The 25,692-nt window shown below is 39.9% G+C and overlaps 1 protein-coding gene across 3 annotated transcripts in view; it reads left to right on the plus strand.

Moving 5' to 3' along the window:
• The window catches only part of ZNF711 (zinc finger protein 711), a 47,744-nt gene that overhangs the window by 5,988 nt on the left and 16,064 nt on the right, over window positions 1–25,692 (plus strand). The window contains exons 6-10 of one of the 3 annotated variants that reach the window (XM_050901825.1): window positions 1,673–1,833; window positions 11,538–11,685; window positions 15,056–15,160; window positions 16,694–17,224; window positions 24,980–25,138. In XM_050901825.1, coding sequence (XP_050757782.1) covers window positions 15,082–15,160; window positions 16,694–17,224; window positions 24,980–25,138 — 769 coding nt within the window. In that variant the 5' untranslated portion in view covers window positions 1,673–1,833; window positions 11,538–11,685; window positions 15,056–15,081. Of the gene's footprint in view, window positions 1–1,672; window positions 1,834–7,269; window positions 7,315–11,537; window positions 11,686–11,714; window positions 12,122–15,055; window positions 15,161–16,693; window positions 17,225–24,979; window positions 25,139–25,692 lie in introns of those variants that run through there. The other 2 variants (XM_050901823.1, XM_050901824.1) reach the window with 2 other exon arrangements.

The raw sequence follows: 25,692 nt of genomic DNA on the forward strand, positions 1-25,692 counted from the left end.
CCATTTCACCAATACTGCTTTTTCATGCCAGCATGTCTTGTGATTCACTGGAATACTGTGAAAGATCAAGCTATTAGTTACCAGCCATGCTGAAAACTTCTGTAATGGTAATATAAAAGTGTGCTAATGCTCATGTAACAACTGTCTTGTTACATTTACTGACAATGTAAACTTTTAAAAATTATAATAATTTTCCAAACTCTATTCTGAATAATGATACAACCAAATTTCCACTGATGCGTGAAAAATACGACTGTTAATAGTTCTATCAGTACTTTCCTCTTACAAAGCACCTTTCCTTTGAGACTCTGGGGTTCCTGTTCCCCTCCCTCCACCACTTCATAATTCGACCTTATTAAAGCTTCATGGAAAGTTGCTATTATATGTTTCATGTACAAATAGTATGATGTACAGAGAAATTAAGTTTTTTCTTCCAGAACTTACAAAATCATTTATATAACTCAGTGTTCTAGCAGGCTTCCCCCCCAACTGAATGATTTGTAGACAGATGTATTTACTGTAAGACCTTTCTGTGCCTAAAAAATCAGCCTCATCAAAATTGCTAAAGGTGTTAGTCAACTAGCAATGTCTTTCTGGCCCAGATCTTGATAGATCAGTATTTTGTGATTACAGTTGGTTTATGTAAATGAGCCTTTTGGGTTATTTCTGTATAGGAGGTACCAATAATTGCTGTAAATTATCAGTAAAAAACAGGCATTTCTCTTCATAATGGAGTTAAAAAAAAGACAAAATGGGTAAAGTTTATTGTAAAAAGAAAAACGTTAACATTTTACAAAAAGAAAACCCGGTTCAGAAAGCCATATGTTTCAACTGTACAAAAGTATTAAAAAGGTGGGGCCTTTAGCGTAAGTGGAAAAATAACTAAATAAAAAAGAGTTGTGATGTGTTTTGACTGTCCTTAATTAAGGTGAGAATATTACCTGTATACTTTATTGTACAAGTAAATCTGTTGCCAGTCATGCATTATATCAGAGCCTGCAACCTAATTTACCCATCTGAGGTGTTCTTTTTTTTTTCCCTATGTCATGTAATATCTGCAAAAATAATTTTATGGGTAGAAAAATTTGCTAAGTATTCCAAGAAGTATGTGTGTGCATGTGTATTTTAGACTCCTGCATTCCTAATTGTTTGCCATTAACTCAGTGGAAGAATGATGAAGGAAAGAAAATACAGGATTTTCCTTCCAGAGCAGTAGTTTTGGTGTATGGATTTCTTGCAAAGGATCACTACAGGGTCAAGAGAAAGGTCAAGTGGCCGTGTCTGGCCATGTTTTGTCTTCCACAACAGCCCTGTGATTTCTTTGGCCCTCCTGTTTAGGCCACAGAAACTTCCTTCAGTTTTTGAAAAAACCACCTCAATAGCAACAAAATGTTCTGCTGTTGCTGCTTTCTAGCTCGCCCCGCTGAAATGTTTTTAAATATTTCAAAACCTGTTTCAGTTTGTGTGCACAAAGTCGTAATACGTTCAGTTATTTGCATGAAAATCATCTCCCAAAGCTATTGGTGAGTACACATTCAGAAGAAGCACACACATTCAGATACTAATAAAAGAAATATATAAATGTAGTTTGATTAGATACTTGCTATTAAAATAATCTGTATACTGGGGAGCGTTATGTTATGCTACTGATTTAATTCTAATCTCTTTACAGAAATACTAAGTACCAGTGCTTCCTGTATCTGAAATGTTTTGGAATGCCACATGATGAACGGACGATCCAAATGCTGAGAGATCAGTAAGGCCTTGTGGGCTGGGACATAGAGGAAATAGCCATAACTATTAGAAAGCACTAAAAGTTATTGCAAGGAAAAGGTATAGAAGATAATTATAAAACAAAACATGATATTAGCATCCAATTTGTTTACTGTGTAATTGATGACAACTTTTTGTGAATACCTGATTTTACAGTTTACATAGCTGCTTCTAAGTATTGCTTAAACTGATGCACATCTATCGGGACACAGGGTTCTTCTGCGATTAACCATATGTCCTGTGCCTAAATGATGAGAAGTACCTATCACAAAAAGCTGCCCTTCCTCAAAAGAAACTCATGAGAAAGGAAGTAGTCTTCTCAGATTTCAGCATGAGAAATTACAAATATGCATGCTAATCATTATTCTTCCTTGTTTGCTTCCCAGGATGGTTTAAATCCGTATCAAAGGGAAAGGGGGGTAAGGGGTTGCATTTTTTCATATTTCTCAGGAAGGCCTGTCAAAGACAGCTTTTGCCAGGTACAGTTTTTGTTTCTTGGTGTCCATTTGCCTCACCCATTTATTTGTGATGTTTGCTCTGCTCTGTGTCATGATCCCCCTCTGCACGTGGGTGAGCTATGGTTCCAAATCTAATGCTGTTGGTAGGACCATGAATTTCTCTTAACTATCATTATGACGATTCTTCAGGGCATTGTAGCATGTAGAGCCTGTTGTGCCCTGACTGACATTGCTTTGTTTTTCCCTGTAAAGAGCCAATATTTAAAGAAAGAAAACAACAAATTACATACAATTCTGAACTGTGTAGTAAGAATCTGTATTCTTGTTACACCAGTTACCCGCAGAATTAGGTAGAAGGGAAGGCTCTGTTCTCAGGCATAGCCACTTAGTCTCACTGACACTGGCAGCATTGCACAAACATAACCAAGGCACTCGGCTTCCCACTATCCCAAGATGCATCAAATACTGAAGTATTGACTAATGTAGCAACGTCAGCTTATGAGCCCATTCCATTGTCCCTTCTTTCTTTTTCACTTTGTCTTCCTTTGTCGTCTTGTTGATCCTAACAGCTGAAATGGTTTGCCTTTAAAAATGCAGTGGCTTTCTTTGTAACTTTTGTAAATAATGACAATAAATGAAGCTATGGAAAATTGACTACCTTGCCACTAACTAACAAAGATACTGAAGTCCTGGATATATTTCCCATTTTCCAAAAAGTCTCAAGCACGTTATTTTAACATTTATGTTAAATGATTCTTTTCCTAGTATTAGGTAATATGTGAAACTGTAAGACAAAACAGGAATCTTAAGGTTTTCAGAAAGGTGAAAATATTGGCATTTCTTTTATATAAATCAGAATGCTGTCCTCGCAACAGCTCCATGCCTTAACTGCATCCTGGCGCTTCCCATGCCCTCCACAACTCTGTTATTGCCCAGACTGTATTGGCTTTCCTATGCAAGTACAGTAGTAAAGAAGCCAGAAACCTATTCAGACCCCTTCATTTTGCTTCCTGTTCCTTGCAAGTATTTAGTGAATAGGTACAGCTTCCTGCTGGGGAAAAAAGGAAGGGTGGCTCCAAAGCTGGCAGTTTTTCTTGGCTCTGTAACTTAGCTGCCATCCTAGCCGCTGTTCTCTAATCTTTAGCCACAATTGCCTTCCCCCCCGCCCCGTTTCTCCCACAATGTAACAAATATCCAAAGTGGGTAAGTTTCACTGGTTTTATTTCTACTGCTGCAAGACACCCATGGGCATTTAAGTCTGGACCTAGCACATATTGAGGGCAGATTTGCCACCTGTTAAATCATCTAATGCTGGCAGAGGAGTTTTTCATGGATAGTTGAAATCACAGGCACCAAAACTCATTAAAAAGAATCCAAAGATTTTCTGAATGTGAACTGCTTGCAAACCTGCATTACAATGTCTTCTGAGACTGCAGACAGCCTAGAACAATGCTTCTACATATCAGTATTAAGAATTTTGTTGCTGATTAAAGCACAAAGAAGCTAAATGTTCATATTAGTAACATCTGCACAGCCAGCTTGAAGAAGCACCTTGTTCCGGCATCACCAGAGGATGAAGCAGGGATGAATGCCATTGCTCTTACTTGTCTCACCCACTGTTCTTTCAATGGGTGTGTTCAGTAAAAGCATCCTACTATCATCCAGTTATTTTTCAGTTTCTATCAGAAATAAGAGAAGTGAAAATGTTTCTCTGTTATCTTCAGAAACATACAGAAATGGTGTTAGCACATCTGTTTAGATCCTAGACTATCAGTTTAAACTGTTTTGACAGCAGAAAGTCAGATCCTAATGTGTCAGTGAGTTTTGTCAGTGAATTGCTTTTTTTCTGTCACTTCTTAGCCTCCAGTAGTGCCATAATTTAGCAAACTCTGGTTGTTGTTGACCTCTGGCTCTGTTTACCAACCTGAAAGTGATCACAGAATTTGAGTATGTTCATTTTGATATTCCAGCACTCCTTTGAAGAGAAATAGGAGAAAGAGATAAGGCAATCCTGTCAAATATACATGGTGCTGGCAAGAGAAGGGCTATCTGGAAGGTATGCACTCATGCTTTTTAAATTGAAACGAATAAAGTTTCACAGAGAATGAAGCTTTCCTCATCAGACTTTTGCTGTCTGCTGTTTACTCTCAGGCAGATCAAGAGTTGCAGGACATCAGCCACATGGACAGGCACTGCTCCTGATAACCACTCATGGTCAGGTCATCAATATTAACATCAGGCAGTTGTATGTGAAAGAAAACTGTGAAGAAACTGCTTGAAATACTCTGGTGTCACTTCTAACAACAATAATAATATTAAGGAATACCTTTTTGAATATGCCATCTGCCAAGCATTGTGCTTTGGTTGTTTGCCTCTTACTTGGAGAGCAGAGAAGCCCTGTAATTCTCTGAAATCTTTGTGTTCTGAACTGAAGGGTAAGGAGCAGTTCTGGTCGCCTGCTAGGTATCATGTTTTGGCTTTTGTGCGTTCTTTGTGACTCAGTGTTGGCCTTTTTGATATTTGGATTCCTGTGATCTTGGAGTCTTGGTGGGGTTTTGTTCTCTGCTTCTGACCAATGCTTTGGATTGATTTTCCCTGTAATTGCTGCCTTGCTCTGCAAATTTGCATGTTGGGTCTGATGTTGAATGTTGTGTCACGCTGCTGGCAATAGCCTTGTGGTTGCTTGTTGCTACATTATGCTCATTTTGCTTTTGAGATTTCCCGTAATATTATTCCAGAAGACAGAATCCAGCACAGGTGGGATTTTGTTGAAGAAAGGGGTAACTAATTTCTCTGTAGTTCTGCTTTTCTCATTGTATCACCTTGTGAGATTCTCTCTTACCATTTCCCTAAGTACTGAGTTTTGTGATTACCTTTTTCAGGTATTTTTCCTCTCATTCCTTAATTGTGTTGATCAGTTTGAAATTATTTTCTCATTAGAATGTCTACCTCTTGCTAGAGCTGGAAGAACAGACTAGAATGTTCTTAATACTGTACTTACTTTGGTGTGTGGCGTGTTACGGACAGCTTTAACCCACTATTCTATTGCTTGCCCCTTAAAAGAAAAAAAAGGGGAGGGGGGTCAAATGTAGGAGAGGTCTCCAAGTTCTGTGCTAAGGAGGTGAAAGTCCAGGATTAAGAATCTTTTAAGAATTACAGAAGAAAAAAACCTGTAACTCTGTATTTAAGTGAAATTTGTAATTGTGTAGTGCAAAATGAGATTTACTTGCATGATTTTGGTACCTAAACATAGGTGCCTGGAGCAGCGTTTGACGCTCTGTGGCGTTCCATCTGATGTCCCGCTGCTGTTTTAGAAGAGGGCAGGTCTTCTGTAGGTCGTTATATCTGCTATACCCATTTTGGACATCCTATTAGACATTCAGGCAACTGAATCCCACTGTCCATGAACAAAATTAATTTCAAATGTAAGGCAAAACTTTAAAAAACAAACATTCATTTCTATCAGCTATTTGTATTTCAACCAAAGAAAACAGTTGCTTGTGTTTGCCTAATGGTGTCTGAAAATCGACCATTACAGTACTACGATCTATTCAGCACAGTTTGTGCACCAATTTAACAGGTCAGTTTCTAAACCAGAGGTGTGTGTATGCCAAAATACTCTTAGCTTCAAGCAGGTTTAGAAAAATTAACAGTTACAACTCATGTAGTTAAATCAGAGAACAGAACTTATGGGCTTCTCTAGCCCAAGTTTTTCCCTATTTACTCTTGTAAGTGTATGCCATTTTTAGGTGTTGAACAATTTTACTGATGTGGTTACTAAGGTATATTCATGCTAATTCTTTAGAAGACTTTTTTTTCTTTTTTTCTCCTTTTTTGCTAGACCTGCCAATGTTTTATTAAGAGAACTACTTGGGTAGAGATGCTGGTATTCACACAGACATCCAAAACGATAAAAAAAAACGTGAAGAAAATACTGTGATGTATGCCAGCAGTTTCTTCCAATTTACTATCAGTGTCGGGGTTTTCTTTTGTGAATTGTGTTCTTGAGACTAGTAATACTGGCAAGAATGTGTTTTAAATACCAAAAAACATGTCTTTAATGTCATAGTACTGTACAATAATGAAGCAAAGACAGTCACAGCTGCCTAGTCGAGGTGCCTTTGTCTTTCTTATGAAACTAAAGGTGGATGGGAGGACAGTTGATGCCGTACCAGTTCCTTTGGGATTTCCAGTAACCTTTTTTGAAACCTTTTACGTTCACACGTGCTTTTGCATTCTCTCCGAAATGTCTGTGTATATGTAGAAATACTTGAAATTCAATACGGAATACAGAAATAGCAAAGAATTTCCAAACCGTGTCACCTTATGACGGGGCAGGACATGCGTATGTAAAATACAAGGCTTGTCACTTGTTGTTGCTTTCCACTGCTTGTGGAGAGGCACTGTGAGCAAGAGAGGGGCTGTAGCGAGTGTTTATCGAGGGACCACCCCAGGAACACCCCTTCTCCTCACCCCCCAGCCGGTTCAGTGCGGCGTGGGGGCTGCAAAGCGGTGCGGCGGGCTTGGCGTTCCATACCTCAGTAGTGCCCAGCCCGCGCACTTCTGCGTTCGGGCCAGCAGCCACGCTTACGGTGACACCGGGTGTTGCCCCTGACGGGGCAGGCTACCTGGCGGTCATACCTAAATACCTGAGTGAAACGCGCAGCGGCGGGCCCGCGCCTGCCGCGGTAACGGCGCCGCTGAGGCGGTGCGGGAGGCGGGGGGGGGGGTCGGCGCGGCCCCCCCCCGGCTCTCGCCCGCCGCGCACAGGCGCGCTCGGCGGCGCGGGCAGAGTGAGGGCAGCGGCCTCGGCGCGGCGGGTGCGCCTGCTCGGCGCGCGGGGCGCGCAGTGACGTGCGGCGGCCGCGGCGAGGCCGGCGGCGAGCGGGCGGCGGGGGGAGGGGAGCAGGCCGCGCGCGCTCGCGCCCCGCCGCCCGGCCCAAGCCTGTGATTGGTGCAGGCCCGGACCCGGCGGACCCGAATGCCAGGCCGCGGCGGCGGCGGCGGCGGAGTCCTGCGGCCCGAGCCGCCCCCACCGGGCCCCAGCCCGCGGCGCGGCCGCCCGGCGCGGGGACCCGCACAGGTGAGCCGAGGCGTCGGGGCCGGGCCGGCGGGGGAAGGGGACAATGGAGGCGGCTAGGCCTCACCGCAGGCCGCGCCCGAGGCCTGACAGCGCCGCCGCGGTCGCCGGCGGGCCCGGCCGCGGCCGCCCCTCGGCGGGTCGGCCGGCCTCGACCGTCCGCCGGCAGCTGCCGCGCCGGGTGGGCGCGGGCGGGCGTCGCTGACGGGCCCTGCGGCCGAGGGGCCTCTTCGGGCGGCTAGAAAATGGCGGAAAACAAGATGTCGGCCGGCGGGGCGGGGAAGGCAGCGGCTCCGCGGGCCGTCGCGCCGCCGGGACAGGGGTTATCCCCGCCTCCCCGTCCCGCGGCCGCCGCGGGACACCCGGCTCCCGTGCCGCGGCGGTGGGGCAGGAGCCTGGCGGCGGCCCGGGGCACACAGACGGGGAGGCCGCGGGGTGCGGCGGCCCCTTCCCTGCGCGCCCCTGCTGCGGGCGGCGGCCCCCAGCCGCGCCGCCGCCCAGCGCCCTCCGCGGGCTCCTTTGTCTCCGCGGTTCCACTCCTCCCTCTGCCGCCTCCTCCCCGCCCTCCTCCCCCGGCGCGGCGGGACCGCTGCCCGCTTCTCCGCGGCGGGCGTCCGCGCAGCCCCGGGGATGGGGCGTCCGGCGCCCGGGGCGGCTGCCGGCCGCTTGACGGTTGAGCCAAGCGGTGCGCGGGTGCGGGCGGGGGACGCCGGGCTGCCCGGCCGGCACCGCGGGCTCGCCCGCCCCGCCACCGCCGCGCTCCCGCCGCCCGGCGGCGCGCCCGCTCCGCGAGCACGCGCGGGAGGGCTGCGCTGCGCTGCGCTGCGCTGCCGCGCTCCTCCGCAGGCGCGCAGCCCCGCCGCGGTGCCCTTGCCGCCCGCCCCGCCGCCGGCGCGTCTGCTGTGGAGTGGTGGGATGGCGAGTCTGGCAGCCGGAGCCGCAGGCGGCCCCGGCCGTGCGGTGCCTTCCTGTGGCTGTCGCCCGTCCCTGCCTGTGATTTTTATTAGGGGAAGTTTTGTTAGTGCTGTGGCTGTAACATGTAGATGTAAATTCATCGGTTTTACTAATTTATTTAAGAGCCTTAAGCGCATTTCGGGCAGTAAGACAGAGTCTCATTCACTGTTTTTGTCTTTGGCGCTTTAAATGGATTTAGAGTGTAAGTTTTCATGGATGCTTTATAGGTGAACAGAATAAAAGGCTTTAAAACGGATATGTTAGCTTTTCATACCCAGTCTTTTTTCTGCGAAAGGCTTGTGTTAACCTGCACATTATTTTATTAATTTGGTTCTTCTGCTTAAGATTTCTGCGTAAGCAGGATGTTTCTCATTGCATTCCTATTGGTTGCTGCATTAAAAATTAGGGAAGAAAAACCCAAAACCCTGAAGCGTCTTCAGGAGAGGATAATTCTCTTGTATTCTTCTTGAACTTAAATGTTAAGACATAATTAGAAAACATCTGGTTGGGATTTTTCAACTACATATAAGTTTATTGTGTTACATTGCTCTGTATCTGAGCTTGGCCCTTTTGGTTTAATCAGAATGTCATATGCAGCTTATGAATATCTGAAACACCTGACAAAGTATGATGTAGCGTTTTACTTTATTATATGTAAACAAAACGTAAATATTATTTAGAAGACATTCACTATTTTAAAGGAGTGCTTAAGGGCTGACCATGCAAATATGCTTTACATGAAAATGTATTGCCTGAACATATTGGGAATAATTGCATGTGTAAACTGGGGAGATGCTTAGCATTTGCAGGACCACGCTGTTCAGGATATAACAAAATGTATTAAATACATGCTCTTTATTTATGTAGATTTAATAAGTTGTAATTGGCATTTTGTAGAAATATTTTTTACTTTTTAAAAATTTTAAATGCGGCAACAATGCCTGGAAGCCAGCATATTGATTGGGAGCTTCATTGTACCTCTGGGTACAAGAATGACACCCTTTTTTTCCTGGGAAGGGTAGAAGTGCTGAGGCGTTCATTTTTTTTCCCTCCTGCTTAAAATACTTTGCTGAAGATCTCTCAATTTAGGGTGTTTTCTGAAAGCTTTCTCAAAGAAAATTAAAATAGTAATGTTTATGATATTTTTATGGGAAGAGTAAGCTAAGAATAAATCAATGTCTATACTAAGAGCAATGTTTATAAGGGCCTGGGCCTTTAACAGTTTTTCAAATGAGTGTTGCTATTGTAAGTATGTGTTCTTAGGTAGTCCCAAACTGCCAACCATTATCTGTGATTTTAAAAATACCGTTTATAGTAGTGTTCCTGTCTGTAGACAGCGAGGTCATATATCGCTTTTTTTACTCTAAAATTCATTGCCTGGTCTCAGCTGAGCCCTGTCTAAGGAAGAGCTTTGGTATAAAGAACTGAAATAGGTTAAAATCCACTTTCTTCTGAAGCTAGTTAGAAAGAGAACTGTATTTTTCAAAAAAGCAAAACAGTATCAGATACATACATATTTTAAAACTTAGCCTTGAGACACTGCTCTGGGAGTCTCAGTTTAGGTTTCATGAAATTCTTCATTTTGGGATCTGATGGTAATGCACTCCTTCCTCGTGCAAGATAGCATGCTGTAATTAAAAAAAATCAATGAAAATATTAAGGGAATGTTGAAAAGTGATACTATTTTATTGGCTGATGGTAATAAAGCATTTTCACGATATTTTCTTCTAAATACACAGAGGAGAAGGGGAATTGAGAGGAGAAACTTGAGATCTTAATAGTTAGAGGCAAGAGAGGTATGGATAAGTTTAGGATTATGACAGTGTACAGAATTGTGGCTTTCTGCCTTATTTCTCTGTCTTTTTTTAAAACATACGATTGGACCACTTCTATGATTGTGTGGGTATATAACATGGTATACTCCAGAAAGAAGCTGTGAAGAACCACAGTTAGTGACTGTACTACATTTTTTGCTGTTTCAAATAATATGATTTACATGGATATGTAGTGTGTGAAACAAAGTCATCTGCACTACTGAAATCTATGAACAAAAATATCCAGTTGTAGCAGAATTGTGGGGCTTATCTGTTGTTAATTGTTCCAGCATTAGCAGTAAGGGGTTTTCCTGCTGTGGCTGCATTCCTTTAAGACCCAAAAGTAGATACAAAAACAAAAAAAAAAAATCTATGATTGCGTAGTTGGTGCAACTCTGTCCTTTGTCTGCATTGAGGGCTTAGAAGAATATACTTAAGTAATGGTTGGATACCAGCTGCATCAACCCAGGTACAGCTTCAGCATGTTTATTGCTAGTGTGTCATCATCCATCTCTGGTTTTAGTGGAAGTTTAAGGTACTCATGGTACTGCATGCACAAAAGGTGCCATCCCATAACTTTGGTGATTTTTATAGTCCTGTTAGCTACTGGGAAGATACTCCTTTTAGTGATAATTTGCTTTCCTTGCAGAAATTTTAATTTAAATTAAAATTATAGCCTTTGTATTGAATTTTCTATGTAGCACAATATGTAATATATTTGGCATCTAACTATATAATCTGAAAATAAATTAAATCGCTTATTGAGAAGGAAGAAAAGCCTAGCATATTCTTCCTGTAATCTCAGATTGATATAATTTAAGATAGTTTTTCATATCCATTTACATTAAAAAAGAAGGATTATCTGAGTGTAAAGGCTGTGGTCAGGAAATTGGAGATTATTGTATTAATTCTGAAATTGCTGTATTAAATTAGCCATTTATGGTTTAGAGCTGTATCTTATTTTGTAACAGCAAGTATTTGTTAGCTACTGTAAGAGTTTCAGATGGCTGTGACAATAATTTAGGAGTGATAGAGGTTGTGAAGATAGAGGTTACATTAAGGTTGTGAAGCTGCTTTGTAATTCTTACAGTGGTGAAAGAATTTGATTTTGGAGCTAAAACTTAAAACTACATTGAAATTTGATTGTATGGGTGGAATTGGGTTAGTTAAATCCTTGACTGCTTTCCTCATTGATAATGTTTGACTTGTATTCTTATAATACTAGCTGGTCTGTGGAACTAACTTACTCTGTTATGGAACCATCAAGAAATTACATTCGGGGATTCTTGTAGCTCTGCAAGAAGAATGTTATGTTGTTGTCATCTCCAAGAATTAGTATTGTAGATTTAAAGACAATTTGAGAGAAGTAGGTTTGAGCAAATAATACGGGGAGAAAGTGTTGAAAGGGTGATAGTGACACTAGGTGATACAAGTTCTTTGGTTCTTTTGTATTCTCAGTTAAGTTGAAACCTCCTTGGGGTGGATCGGTGACTTTTTCTTGAAATTGCCATCATTGCGGACTGCTTGCTGCTTCCTTCGCTTGAGGATTTCAAGAGTATAAAAGAAGGAATCTCTGCTTGGTTCCTTCCTTGACAATGAAGATGCAGTAAGCATGGATTGTGTTTTTTCACGTACTACTTCTTTGTCTTGTTACTCTGTTTTGTGTTTTTTCATATTAAAAAAAAAAAAGACAAAATTGTACCCACCTGGCATGTGTGTCTTGGCCTGCACAGAGTAGGCATTCTGCATCACCCGCTGAAGTGAAGGCATTTAACACAATCATAAAAAAGGAGGCAAAGCAATGTAGCACCAAAATTGACTTTTCACGTCATCTCACCTTGGTGGCTTTCTGCCTGGCTTGAACAACATCTGGAGCATCAGTTCCCACGTGCAGACCGAGCCTGGTGCCTGACGCAGCAGAGACCGCCTGATTCTGTGGGTCAGCCCAGTGCAGCGTGGCCCTTGGCACTGACAGAGTGCCAGCACCTCCCTTCTCGATGGCGGCTTGGTTTGGTACCAAGGATCCCGTGCTGTCAGTTCTGGTGAGCCACAAGCGTTGCAGTAAACATAATAACTGGCATTAAGGCGCTTTGATCTGTTCAGTTTTTAGGGTCTTTTACCGTGGACTCTAGTGCCTGTTACTGATAGAGCTTCATGTTTCAAGAGAAATTAATGTCATGTCTACTGCAAAGTTTAGTTTACTTCTAGTTTAGTGTGATAGTGTGAATTGCGTTAGGTCCTGGCTCTTTCTGGGTCCCTTGATTCTGGCTTAGAGGTATCTCAGAGATTTCAGGCACTTAAGCCATTTATTCTTACAGCTTGGCTTATTTTATTATTCACCGTGCTTGACTATGTTAGCTCTTAACTCTGTCGTGGTATATTTCACTGCAGTAGGGTTGTCAAATACGTTGTACCACAAAGGACTTGAAGTTTCTATCGTATTTTGGATTTAGATGCACAGACTTAAACAAATTCTTGTGGTAGGATGGGGGTCAACTTTTTATGAGATCCAGAAGAGCAAAATCAAGGTTGGTACTACAACAGTAAAAGTACCGTATTTTTGAGACTTGCTCTTAAAAGCATTTGTGCTTCCCTATTCATCTCTGCACCAGCCAGTTCCTGGTAGTTCTGACTTGAGCTCTTATTCTGCGTTCACTTCCCACAGCTCCTAAAACTCTTCGTTTTCTGTGTGATACTGTCACTTACTTCCGATTCTTGGATATGAGAGGGCAAGAACATACAAGATTTTAGTGTTGTGCCACAGAGATTTTTTTTAAGCTAGAGATTTTTCACCTAGGAAAGCCTTGCTCTCTGTATACTCTTGTAGCTGCCTCTACGGAGTCACTTCATCTGCGCTGAGAACTTGTGTAAAAGTCTTTTGGGTTGCAGCAAATTGCAAAATAATTCAGAATCCCTACACTTTAATGCTTAGTAGCAATGCAGATAACATGGAGGAATGCTAATTTACCCTTCTCTCTTGTATTTTATGGAAACAGTCTGTCAAAGAAATGGTACATGCTTTCTTCTCTGAAAGCAAGCTTGTATAGCTGTACCTTATGAAAGATTCAGCATCCCTAAGACAGATATGAGACCAGAAATGGAGATCTTGGTAAAATTGAGTTTAGTGAGAAGCTCAACATTTACTCTCCCTGTGTGAAAATTCTTGATGTAATTGGAATTGCATTTTAATGAATGCGAGAATCTCGGAAGTAAAACTCGGAGTAAAACTGGCGTGGCTGTGTGGCAAGGTTTGAGGAACTGGTATAATTTTAAAAGATTGAGGAAAATAGGTGAGTCTGGCAAAAGAGAAATCGGGAAACGGAAGCCCCTAAGCATTAAGGCGAATTACAAGAGACAAAGCAACAAAGCAACTGTCAAAAACGAAAGAGAAGAAAGAAAATCAAGCTAAAGATGTAACAGTGAAGGATAACAGTGGGGAGTTTACAAAGAGTTGGCGAGTCTGTTCTATCAGAAGCTTTAAAGGATCAGTTTTCCCTTAGAGGGATATTGCAGATAGCTGCATAGGACCAGCTTTTCCCTGGTAGCAGAAATGAGGCAGCACAGAAGGGAGTGTTGGAAGATAAGATTTCTAGAATAACCTGACAATTTTGAAATAAAATGTCATCCAGTATGGATAATACAGTCCTAATACTGGAACGGTAAACAGAGGCGTCAGCACAGGAGCCTGTTGAGCACTGTCATTTCTTCAGTATCATGGCAATGGAGACGTTGAAATAAGTTGGCCTTTCCTACGCTTAGCTGTTGCCTCTTATAATGGGTAGTTCTGCACTGTGCATGTAGATCAAACTGAGGCTGATTAAATTTTCTACCAGGCCTTTTGTCAGACTTTTTAATGATATAGAGGGGTTCATACACAGCCGCTGGAAGAGAAAATCAGCTTCAGCACTTTTGTTCTCATAAATTTAGTGCACTATGCAGCTTTTTCAAAACTTACCTATAATTAAGCTGAATGTTCAATTAAATTTACACATTAAAATTTGTTTTGAAATATCTGATAGATACAAAATTGTGAAAGAATCTGAAAAATCGATATTCCCAATACAATTGTCAGCTTTCATTGATGCAGCTCCACACATCCATAATCACCAGCCTTGATAGTTAGTTAAAGAGTATATACAGACAGGGACAGAGCACAGGTGACTTCTTCGTGCATAGTTGCTAATATATGTTATTGTGTAAGGCATGTAGTTAATAATAGCACGTGCGCTGTTGATGTCCGACTTGCATTTCTTGCTTCCGCAGACAGTTAGCTACAGTTTGTTTAAGGCAAAGTTAACTTGCTTCTTGACAACGTTTTTACTTCTTGATAATAAGTTAAGTGTAACTAGGTTCAGTTGCTTACTAACATTTGTTACATTGTTTTGTTACTATGGCCTGATGTTACTGTTGGTATTGCAGGTGAGATCTTCGCTGTCAGTCAGTGAGCTGTTACCCTATGGAGATAGTCTCATAAAGCTGCAAAAATATTTTAATGTTCAGTTTGCAGTGGGGAAATTGAAGGTTTAGGCATTTCTTGTGCTTACTGCTCCTAGAAATAAAGTAATCTTGAAGTTTGTACCTCTGCATGCTGAAAGTAACTAGAAAGCACTTTCCACTTAAATTCTACAGAATATAAACAGAACTGTTCTAGGCCAGGCAGTAACCAAAGACTTACATAAAAAAAACTTTTAAGTCCTGACCAAGAATTACTGACTTGTTTGGTTTCACTCGCATGTGTAATTCTTTTGATTAGTGTAGGACTACTTGTGGATGGAAACATTTTCAGGATTTTAGGTCAAAAAAAGTATAAAAACAAAAGAATAAAGCACAGTGAATTGTATGAAGTACTGCATGCTTTTTTCTTGACGTTTTGGATAAATACTGTCTGTGTTTGTCAGTGTGACACATTGATCCAGTAAAGTTAATCAACACAGTAATGCTGTTCAACATAAATTCTGATTTTGCTTTTATTGCAGTTATTTGTGAATGAACTTAGCTGAATATGGATCCAGGTGGTGGAAGTCTTGGATTGCAAACACAAGAATCCAAAATGCCTCACACTATGATTATGCAGGATTTTGGTAAACATTTTAACTATTAAAAATAATGAATAAAATCAAGACTGTTTTTCAGGTTTTTGCTATATGTTTATAAATGATATCAAGGTGTACAGTTGACTAATATAATAATGCTATTTGCATGACTTTCTTGAGAAAATTCAAAATTTAAGGTGTATAATATGTCTTTGTATACTTTGGTTGCTGATCTTGAAATAGGCACTTATTCCAAAATATTGAAGTAATTCTGGGGAAAAAAAAAAGGTTGTTAAGTCTGTGGCCCAGAGTGCTCTAGATGAGACAGAAAACGTTATCTGGAGTTCAACGGTTTTGTGGTGCATGTGCTTCTGCTTGAACTCACGTTGACTAGTTGTTACATCTCCCACATACAGATGTAAATAACATCCAGTACAGGATGTGAACAACATCAGAGCTTTTATGTGCTTACCTTGATTACTGTCTCCAGATCGCCTTTAGAGTATTTCAGTAAATGTGGGAAATAATGTCTCTGTCTGTGTGACAACAGATAACTTATTATGTAGACAACAATTTACAGATTGAGCTAAATCTGCACTTCACATGTGCTTAGAAGTCTTCTGTCAAGAACATCAGTCCTGGGACTGTACTGATGTAAGAAAACTTGTTTCTGAAGTGCCTTTTTTAAAATGAATACTGTTTCTTTTGGTGGCAGTGCTGAATAACCTCAGCAATTTTGAAGGTTTAGAGAAAGAACAGCAAGAAATCTCCACTCTTTTCTCTGTGGGTCTCCATTTCTGCATTATCACAGGAGATGACCTTCTCAAGTGTTGGGAAGGACCATGTTTTTGTTCTAACATGAATTAATATCCCTCAGAGTATACCAAAATAATTGCATTTGCAGTACAATGCTGAACAATTTTAATTTTTTTTTCATTCTGATAAGAACCATTTTCTTGAGTGTTTTATTCATTAAGATTAAAACTGCTGTTTATGTGTGTGTGTTAAAATAATTCACTGTGCATTCTTTTTATGTATAGAAAAGTAGTCTGCAAATATGACTGGCCAGTCAAGTCTGTTAGTGAAAAACAGGATTCTGCTTCTAGCCATTCCTTGCAACGTGGCAAGTTGTTAGAAATTGTACTATAAATATTGCATACAACTGAGTATTTATCAAGGCCCATGCAGTCTAAAGGATGAGAGTCCTTTTATTGTAACAGCAATTAATGTATTGTTACCACACTTCCAGTATCATGCAAGAATTCTGTGAAGGTTCAAATTGCTACTGTAATCAAACGTTTTCTAACTGGAATTTAAAAAAGATGAAATTGCAAACCTAAATTGGGGGCAAATGCCACATTATGTCTTAAAGAAGTGGCATGTTTTGTTTTTTCTTAGTTTAAAGAATACAGGTTGCTTTGGATAGTCTTTATCGGGTGAAATGCAAAATGTGGATTGTTGAAAAGTAACAGATTTGTACATCTGTGTAACTTACCTATAAAATTATTCCGTTCCTTAGATAAACTAATCGCTAATGCAATAATTTTAACATTTTTCTCCTCATTCATAATTGTTTCATAGTGGCTGGAATGGCTGGCACTGCTCATATTGATGGAGACCATATTGTTGTATCAGTTCCCGAAGCTGTCCTAGTTTCTGATGTTGTTACCGATGATGGAATAACTCTTGATCATGGCTTAGCAGCTGAAGTTGTCCAAGGACCTGACATCATCACTGAAACTGATGTTGTAACAGAAGGTGTAATTGTTCCCGATTCTGTTTTGGAAGCTGATGTTGCTATTGAAGAAGCTTTAGATACCAGTGATCATGTTTTGACTTCTGATCTAATAACAGAAACCGTTAGAGTTCCCGATCAGGTCTTTGTGGCTGACCTTGTTACGGGTCCTGATGGACATTTGGAGCATGTGGTGCAAGACTCTGTGTCAGGAGCCAACTCGCCTACAATGGTTTCAGAAGAAGTTCTTGTAACGAACTCAGATTCTGAAGCAGTCATTCAAGCAGCTGGTACTGTTCCTGGCTCCACAGTGACTATAAAAACAGAAGATGATGATGATGGCAAGAGTACATCTGAAGACTACTTAATGATATCTTGTAAGTTAAACAAAGGTAGATATAAACAGGAGATTATCTGAAGTAGAAGTGGTCTGGTGGGGAGAAGTTACTATAACTGGACTTTTGCTGCATTCTGTACTGGAACTCTCAAATAATAGTCTGTTGCCCAGTTAATTCTTAGTGTCTGGTTTTGGGTTTTCTTGATGAAAATTCCATTATCTCTGATACAGCAAGAAAGAGAATGACATTCATGCTGTTGAGTGAATGAATGTGTATGTTTGTGTTTCTGAAACTAGATATTCCTGAAAATTAAGAAAAACGCATTGGAAAGTTAAACATTCCACATATTTTGAGTATAATACTTTTTTCTAAAATACAGAGGTATATTACCATGTTACATAGATTCACGTAAATATAACATGTTGGGTTTAATCAGTAGAATCCAACAAAGAAATAGGTTTTTAAGATACCTGACTCATAAAGTTTTCTCTTATGTGTCCACCAAATATTGTTTGTTTAGTTGTATTAAGAATTATAATAGGCATTTTATTGTATATTGTGCTGTTCTGGACTGAGCTTGACATTAAGGGATTGTGTGCATTAATTGGTTGGCTCTCTTAACACTGGAAAGTGGCTGCCCATTTCAGTTTCCACACAGCATTCAACTCCGAGGAACTGTATGGTCCTATACTACTTGTTGAGGAGAGCTACTGAAAGGACCTTAGCTATGTTATGTTTCTTTAGTGGTTAAATTATACTCAAGATACCAGTTTTTATTGTTAAGCAAATTTATAAAATATATGATAGTTCATTTTAGATTTTTGACTTCTCCAGATTAATTATTGAAATGTGAGTAGGTCAAAACAGATTTTATTTAGTCAGAAGCAATATGTTAAAAAAAAGGCAATGCCAAGTGTGTCAAAGTGTCAATCTGTTCACAGCAAGCTGCATTTATTAAAAATTGCAAGACAGAGGACATAACTGATTAGTGATTATGATGATTTCAATATTTCATAGCATTTATGTCCCTTATGCAAAATATATTTTTGGTATTTATTTTTTGTTCAGTATAGGATGGACAGCAATGATTTTTTTTATCATTCTGTCATTACTGTAATGCCATATGTCACTACTAGAAGTCAAAAAGGTTTTTTGGAAAAAGAACTAAAAAAAAAAACTCAGTCTAAAAGCAAATTAGACCTACAGCAGAAGAATTCCTGTCTGTTTGTAAATAAAGGAACACCATTTTTACGGTCAGTTGTTTCATTGAAAAAATTCCTCCTTTCTGACAGAGTACTTCTGATGAGTTGTATTCTGTAACTGCGGTATTTCCAACTGCACCTTTGTAATTGTAAGTAAAGTCATCTTTGGAATTCCTTCTAAGATAGATAAGTGTGATTGATAATCATGATCACTGCACTTAGACAAGAGCATCTTAAACTTTCAGTAAGTTACCTGATGACCCCAGGTGTGTTTGATACATCTGTAGTTTTGTCAGGTGTTCTCAAGCCTACCAATGGCTTTTGCAATGTTTCGAAGCCAGTTTGAGACCTAGTTTTCAGCAAATTAGATTTATATATATGTATAATCAGGATATGCCTGAATAATCACAGTTGGAAGCTACATTATTAATCTAGAATTTTGTTTTAAGTAATCATTTTAGATAAATTAAGGCAGTCATAGAATGATTTAGGTTGGAAAAGACCTTTAAGATCATCGAGTCCAACCGTTAACCTAGCACTGCCAAGTCCACCACTAAACCATGTCCCTAAGCACCACATCTGCACACCTTTTAAATACCTCCAGGGATGGTGACTCAACCACTTCCTTGGGCAGCCTGTTCCAATGCCTGACAACCCTTTCAGTGAAGAAATTTCTCCTAATATCCAATCTAAGCCTCCCCTGGTGCAACTTGAGGCCATTTCCTCTTGTCCTATCGCTGCTACTTGGGAGAGGAGACCGACACCCACCTCGCTACAACCTCCTTTCAGGTAGCTGTAGGGAGCGATAAGGTCTCCCCTGAGCCGCCTTTTCTCCAGGCTAAACCACCCCAGTTCCCTCAGCCGCTGCTCACAGGACTTGCGCTCTAGACCCTTCACCAGCTTCGTTGCCCGTCTTTGGACACGCTCCAGCACCTCAATGTCTTTCTTGTAGTGAGGGGCCCAAAACCGAACACAGGATTCGAGGTGCGGCCTCGCCAGTGCCGAGTAGAGGGGGACGATCACTTCCCTAGTCCTGCTGGCCACACTATTGCTGATACAAGCCAGGATGCTATTGGCCTTCTTGGCTACCTGGGCACACTGCCAGCTCATATTCAGCTGGCTGTCGACCAACACCCCCAGGTCCTTTTCCGCCGCGCAGCTTTCCAGCCACTCTTCCCCAAGCCTGTAGCATTGCATGGGGTTGTTGTGACCCAAGTGCAGGACCCGGCACTGAGCCTTGTTGAACCTCATACAACTGGCCTCGGCCCCTCGATCCAGCCTGTCCAGATCCCTCTGTAGAGCCTTCCTACCCTCAAGCAGATCAACGCTCCCCCCAACTTGGTGTCATCTGCAAACTTACTGAGGGTGCACTCGATCCCCTCATCCAGGTCATTGATAAAGATCTTGCCTCTGCTAAATTTTGGGGCTGTATTATGCTGAGTATGCCAGCTTGACCCAACAAAGTATCTGCTATTGATTTTTTTCTCAGTAAAAATGAATCAGTCTTAGGCAGTTGTTCATTTTTTGGTTTTTTTTAAATGTTTTTAAATTGGCCTTGAATTTGTTATGTTTATGAAGATAATCTGTTGTGTAGAATAGATAAATGCCTCAGTTTATCAAGCAGTTTAAAACCTTTTTTATCTACTTACATTTTTAAATTGTCAAATGTTTAGAAAATATTGTAGAAAGTTAATTTTATTATATTTCTTTTGGGGTGTATATATAGGACTTGAACTTTTTTATAATGTAAATCACATCAAAATGATAGTTTTAAAGAATCTCAAAATACTTAGCTGTCTTTTAATGAAATTTAGCATCTAAAAAGGGGGGACTTTACATAAAATGACAGATAATGCCCTTAGGGAATACCACCAGCTGTTCTGTGGAACACGTTTTGGGAACTTCTGAAATACTACGTTTCAGGGTGTGAAGCTGAGCCGAGTGTGGAATTTTAACTTATCTTACTTATTTTTGGGAGTTACAGTATAAATATACTGAAAGGTGATTTTTCACCATTTTAAGACGACATTCCCATGTAGATATTTTATACACTATTGGTAATTACATTTTTGTGTAAATACTGTTTGGAAAATAATAAGTTTGTCTTGATAGTTCTGTAAACTAGCTGCGTATGATTTGTAATTGGAAATTTTCACTAGAAGATTATCACCACTCTGCTATCTCAGTGCAGATGAATTCAGCTTTTTTAAATCAGCCTTATAAGCATAAGACTTAAAAAGTCTTTTTTTGGTACGTTCACAACATATGCCACGGGCTATGCATGATCCCTTGTTTTAAATCTCCAGAATAGCTGTTTAAAAGGGACTTGTTAAAAAGGAAATTAATACAAAATGAATGCATGTGATGTGATCATGAACCCAATCCATCTCATACTGAGATGGGAAAATTATGAACAGTACATCCCATTTTGCCAGGGAGGAGTTAGCGCACGTGTAGCTTAAAGCCTACCCTTTTTTGTTTTTCAGGTTTGCGATATTCAGACCCACAGCGGATTGCCAGCTCCCGATCCGTGTGTTGGCCCTGCATGCACTATGTTGGTGACCTCATACCCACCAAAGAACAACACTGGAGCTGGCCTTTAGGGGTAAGGTACTGTTCCACCACCACCTCCTTTTTAGTATATTACAATACAGTGTTACGTAATTTGCTAAAGATTTTAATCTTAATACTCCTATATTATAACCTATGGGATATAAAATAAGTATATCAGACATTAGAAAAATATGAAAAATTGCAAAACCACGGGACTTATCTTGCCCTCATGTTATCCCTATGGGCTCCTATGGTGGGTGTGATATCACCAGCATAGTGCATGCTGAGGCATCACATGAATTGGGAGCTGGCAATCCACGGTGAATCTGGACATCACACACCTGAAAACAGCCAAGTAAGGTAAGTTGAAAATCGGAAGTGTGCTGAGTTTTCCTTTAAACCTTGTTTATTCAGGAGGATTCAGCATATATTTATAAAGGTTCTCTGTTGTGTTTTTTCAGTTAATTTTAAGTGACGAGATAATAATATGTAGTGCTTCTGGTGGATGAGTCAGATCTGGAAGACACTTTCATATTCCATTGACATAAAGTAAGCATTCCTGTTCCTGAGAACTATCACTGGGAAAAGTCATCAGATAATTTAGCACTGGGTTAACAGTCTGTGATAGAAGTCATATTACTTAGACAATAGAATATTTTCACGATCTGTTTTTAGAAAAAGTCCTAATATTTTGGAACTTGACAAAGATTACATGTCCTGCTGTGTTGATTGTTTTCCCCTTACCTAGATGTGTTTAAAAAATAGATTGAAACCATGAAATTTACTTCATGTAAGACAGCAATTTAAGCAATAGCAATTGCCAATTTAGTGTCTTTTGTTGTTGAGGTATTTGAAACAAAAGGCAACATCTTACAAATGACAGTGTATATCAGTATCATTTTCTCAGTCTAGTTTATATTTTTCAAATTTTGTTATATTACACTTTCGCTTTTTTTAGAAAAGTGATTCCAGAGGCCCTGGATACATAGGCTTCCTGATCTGTTTCCATTGCTTTAGCTTAAATTGTAGAGACTGAGACTTTGAAATACACAGGATGGTTGATGGTGTGGGAGTAACCACTAATTTTAAAAATAATGTTGTAAGTTTGCCCATCTAGGACAGGGCTCTGTATTTTTTGAATGAAATTGAAGATTTGAGGGCTTTACTTGAAATGGTAAAACACAGCATGTAAGCGTACATGCTGTATTAATGTATTTTACTTCATATTTCTTGCTGAAAATACTTATAAAAATTGTAAAATTGAAAAATTCCTCTTTTTTTTTTTTTTTTTCCTTTATGTAGTCTTTGTTGTATTGCAATTGATGTCCTGGTAAGGCAACTATCTAAAATTGTGTGGTGTACAGTCATTATCACCCAATATTAGTTAAACAGTTGGAAATTTTTGCCATAAAGAAAACTTCTTACCACATGTATGTGATTACTCCACTGTTCAGTAGGAAGTTGCTGTTGTTAAATATCCTTCCAGTATGGAAATACTTATTGTCTATGTTAAACTGATAATGCATTATGCTTATAAAATTTATGAGTTTAGAAAAAGTTGGTGTTGCTTGAGTTGCAGATTTGAAAATAACTTTACTACCACCTACCAATTCTAAAATTACAGTAACAGCTTACAATTAGTGATTTCTTCCACCCAGCCTTTAAATATTCTTTCTGCGTTTTGGCAGCATGTCTAGTCATACAGCTATATATATAATCACTCCTGCCTTGTACTATGAGTTACCTCCAGTCCTTCAAAGACTCATACATGCAGTGGAAATGTTCATTGTACTAAAATTAAATGTATGTGTATCATTTTGAAGAGTACGGATAAGAAACTTTTATAAATGTTAAAAGCCATGCAGAAAAGAAAATGGTCTTTAGTAAATTCAAACATAGTAAATGTATGGAAATACTTTTTCCAAGATAAGTATCTTTTAGCATCTTCCCTTTTCCTGTTAGTAGAGGGTGCATAATCCTCTCTTCTAGTAACTCCATTCTGGCAGCATAAAAAGTTTCAATTAGCAGATGCAGTAACACTCCCATTCTGGATGTAAAGATGTACTAATAACCTGGTGCTGGTAAACTTGCGAGTCAAAGGAATATGCAAGTTCTCTGTTGTGGCTTTCTCATCCGTGGTGTTCATACTCTTACTGTTCTCATTGTCCTGCAACGTAATGTGAATGCCGTGCAGTACCTTTTAGATTCTAACAGATTAAGTTGTTGATGTTGCTGGCATCGATTTTAATAGAGATGTAGAATGTTTTTTATTAAAATACAAAAACATTTTTCCTGAGGAAATTTTTATTTTTTTCTGCTGATCCAAGTTTGGTATTTTTTCGGCAATGCAATTAATCTCTTATTTACAAAAAGAAACAGCTAAAACAGCATATTTTTTTAATGTTTTCAGTTTAATTTTCATCAAAATATGTAATTTTCAGAAGTTCTAAAATGAAATCAAATACTTATTTGTACTTACCTACATTATATCTAGTTCTGTCCTCAATAACTTCTATACTCTTGTGATGCAGTCCAAGATTAGTGAAATAGAAGTAAGGTTCCTCAGTGTGGGGATGAAAAACGATGTTAGTTGGATAGGTGTTTCCGTGGAATCCTGTCCGTGAGTGGGAAGAGCTTAGTTTGGGATTGCTGTGGTGGATTCCCACCCTGCTGCAGGAAGGCATCTGCTCCTTTTCTAGCAGGTTCTGAACCACCTGGCTTGACTGCCTGGAGTATTAAGAAAAGCTTAAACTAACTCCAGTTTACCTCAGTACACCAGGCTGTAGCCTGAAGTAGTTAAAAGCAGCTCTTCAAGAGCAGTCATCGCTGCACTGAGGGCAGGAAACTTAGAGGGGGATTGGGAACCACTGCAGCCATCCCGAGGTAAGCCATCCTTTCCTCGGTAATCAGAGCCCTCAGTGTCTGCCTTGAGTAGACTCTATTTTTAGTCATGAAACACTACTGTCACTTTAATATTCATTTTAATGTGTCTTTTTTTACCCAGTATGCACATATTTTAATGTTATGTATGCAGTAAAGTGCTATTTCCCTGGAATGTATTTAATTCAGATTTTGTTTACATTTTGTGGAATTCTTCTCTATTTAGAGAACTTCAGTGGGTGTTAAGCATTGCACAGGTTTGTGTTGGCCATCTGCACAGGAGCTAATTTTATCCAGAGAGAAGCGTGTTGGCAATACATCTGTCAGAAAGATGCTTAGTTCAGTGGCCTCCGTATTGGCAGCTGGGGGGATATCTGTGTGAATACCCTTCTTATCAAAATAGTGTTACTTCTACACTTTTAATAGTTTGAATGTAATTTTTGTTGTATAAAAATGAGCATTTTGAATATATAGACCAAATAATCAGAGTGACTAAGTTGCATACATAAAGAATGAGAAGTCAATTTCACATAGTAGTATTTGGATGTATTGTCACTGCATCTTTTAATCAGCTGTATATTATGCAATAATCTTCATTAATTTATATGTTTTCAAGTGATAATGTGGATAAAATCATAATTTCTTTTAGGGTGAAGATGTAGTCAAATTTTTGATGCACACTTCTTTCACTGGGAACATACTCAGAGTCATCACTCTTCATAAGAGTTTCAGCTAGTAAATTTTAGTCACCAGTATCTTAGAGTAGTGAAACTTTTTGGGACTCAGACTGTAACAGACAATTCTGGGTTTAATTTTTAACATTTTTGGATAGATGTTTAATTTTACTTATTGATACATTTTTGCTTTCTAAGCATAATAGTTTCAGACATAACCATTTACCACATTCCCTTTGATGACAAGCTCCCTCTTGTGTCCTTCATTCTGTAATTCCTGCTGTGTTTCCTGAGTTGCAATAAAATGAGTACTAAACTTCGGGAATCTCTTTTCAGTATCTTGAGATGAACCGTTTTGTAAAGGCCATTTATGAATACAAACCTTTACTGTGCATGGGGATAATAGTGGAGAAAATCATGCTACTGATTACTTTGACTTTTAAAAAATGTGTTTAAACCTCATTATTATTCTCTTATCTTTACAGTGGATGATGTTGGAGAAAAATTGGACCATATAGGAAGCACTCCCTTGAAAATCAGTACCGAGGTGACAAATGATGATGTTGCTAAAGATGATGGTTTTGGTTCAGAAGTTATCAAAGTGTACATATTTAAAGCTGAAGCTGAAGATGATGTTGAAATAGGTACCTTTTAAATTCTATTTATTCTACCAGTAGTGTGAAGTATTTCAGGGTCTTTTTGTTTGTTGTTCTTAATTTCATGTAATCCACTGACTGGAATGTTTTGTAGAACGTGACATTTGTGGAGGCTGCCCATATGCGGTAAATACTGGGTGTGTATTAGTCTCAAGTTCTTTTTTGAACTTGAGTTTAGTATTTATTTTCAGGCAACCAAAGCCCAAATGTAGAAGTGGCTGGGTGTCTGCAGCTGTTTTTCAGCTGCTGCTTTTCTCTGATGTTGCAAGACTGTGTGTCAGCATAGAAAAGCCTCTAGAGTGGATTCCTCTCATTGAACAGTCTTTGGTGGCCTTGATGCAGAGAGAGGGGAAGATTGCTGGGGCTTTAGGCATACAGTCATTTCCAAACCTAACCAAGAAACTCAGAATTGCTCTGCTGTTCTCTTTTGCAAAGGATAGATCCAGCACTTCCACGTGCTTTGCAGCTAACCCATGTTCTGCTCTTCGTAACTTGCAAAAGCAGAGTCCCCCTTACAGTTGTTCTCAGAGCTGACACCTCTG

Source organism: Gymnogyps californianus, chromosome 9 (genome assembly GCF_018139145.2).
Source record: "Gymnogyps californianus isolate 813 chromosome 9, ASM1813914v2, whole genome shotgun sequence".
Classification (NCBI taxonomy): domain Eukaryota; kingdom Metazoa; phylum Chordata; class Aves; order Accipitriformes; family Cathartidae; genus Gymnogyps; species Gymnogyps californianus.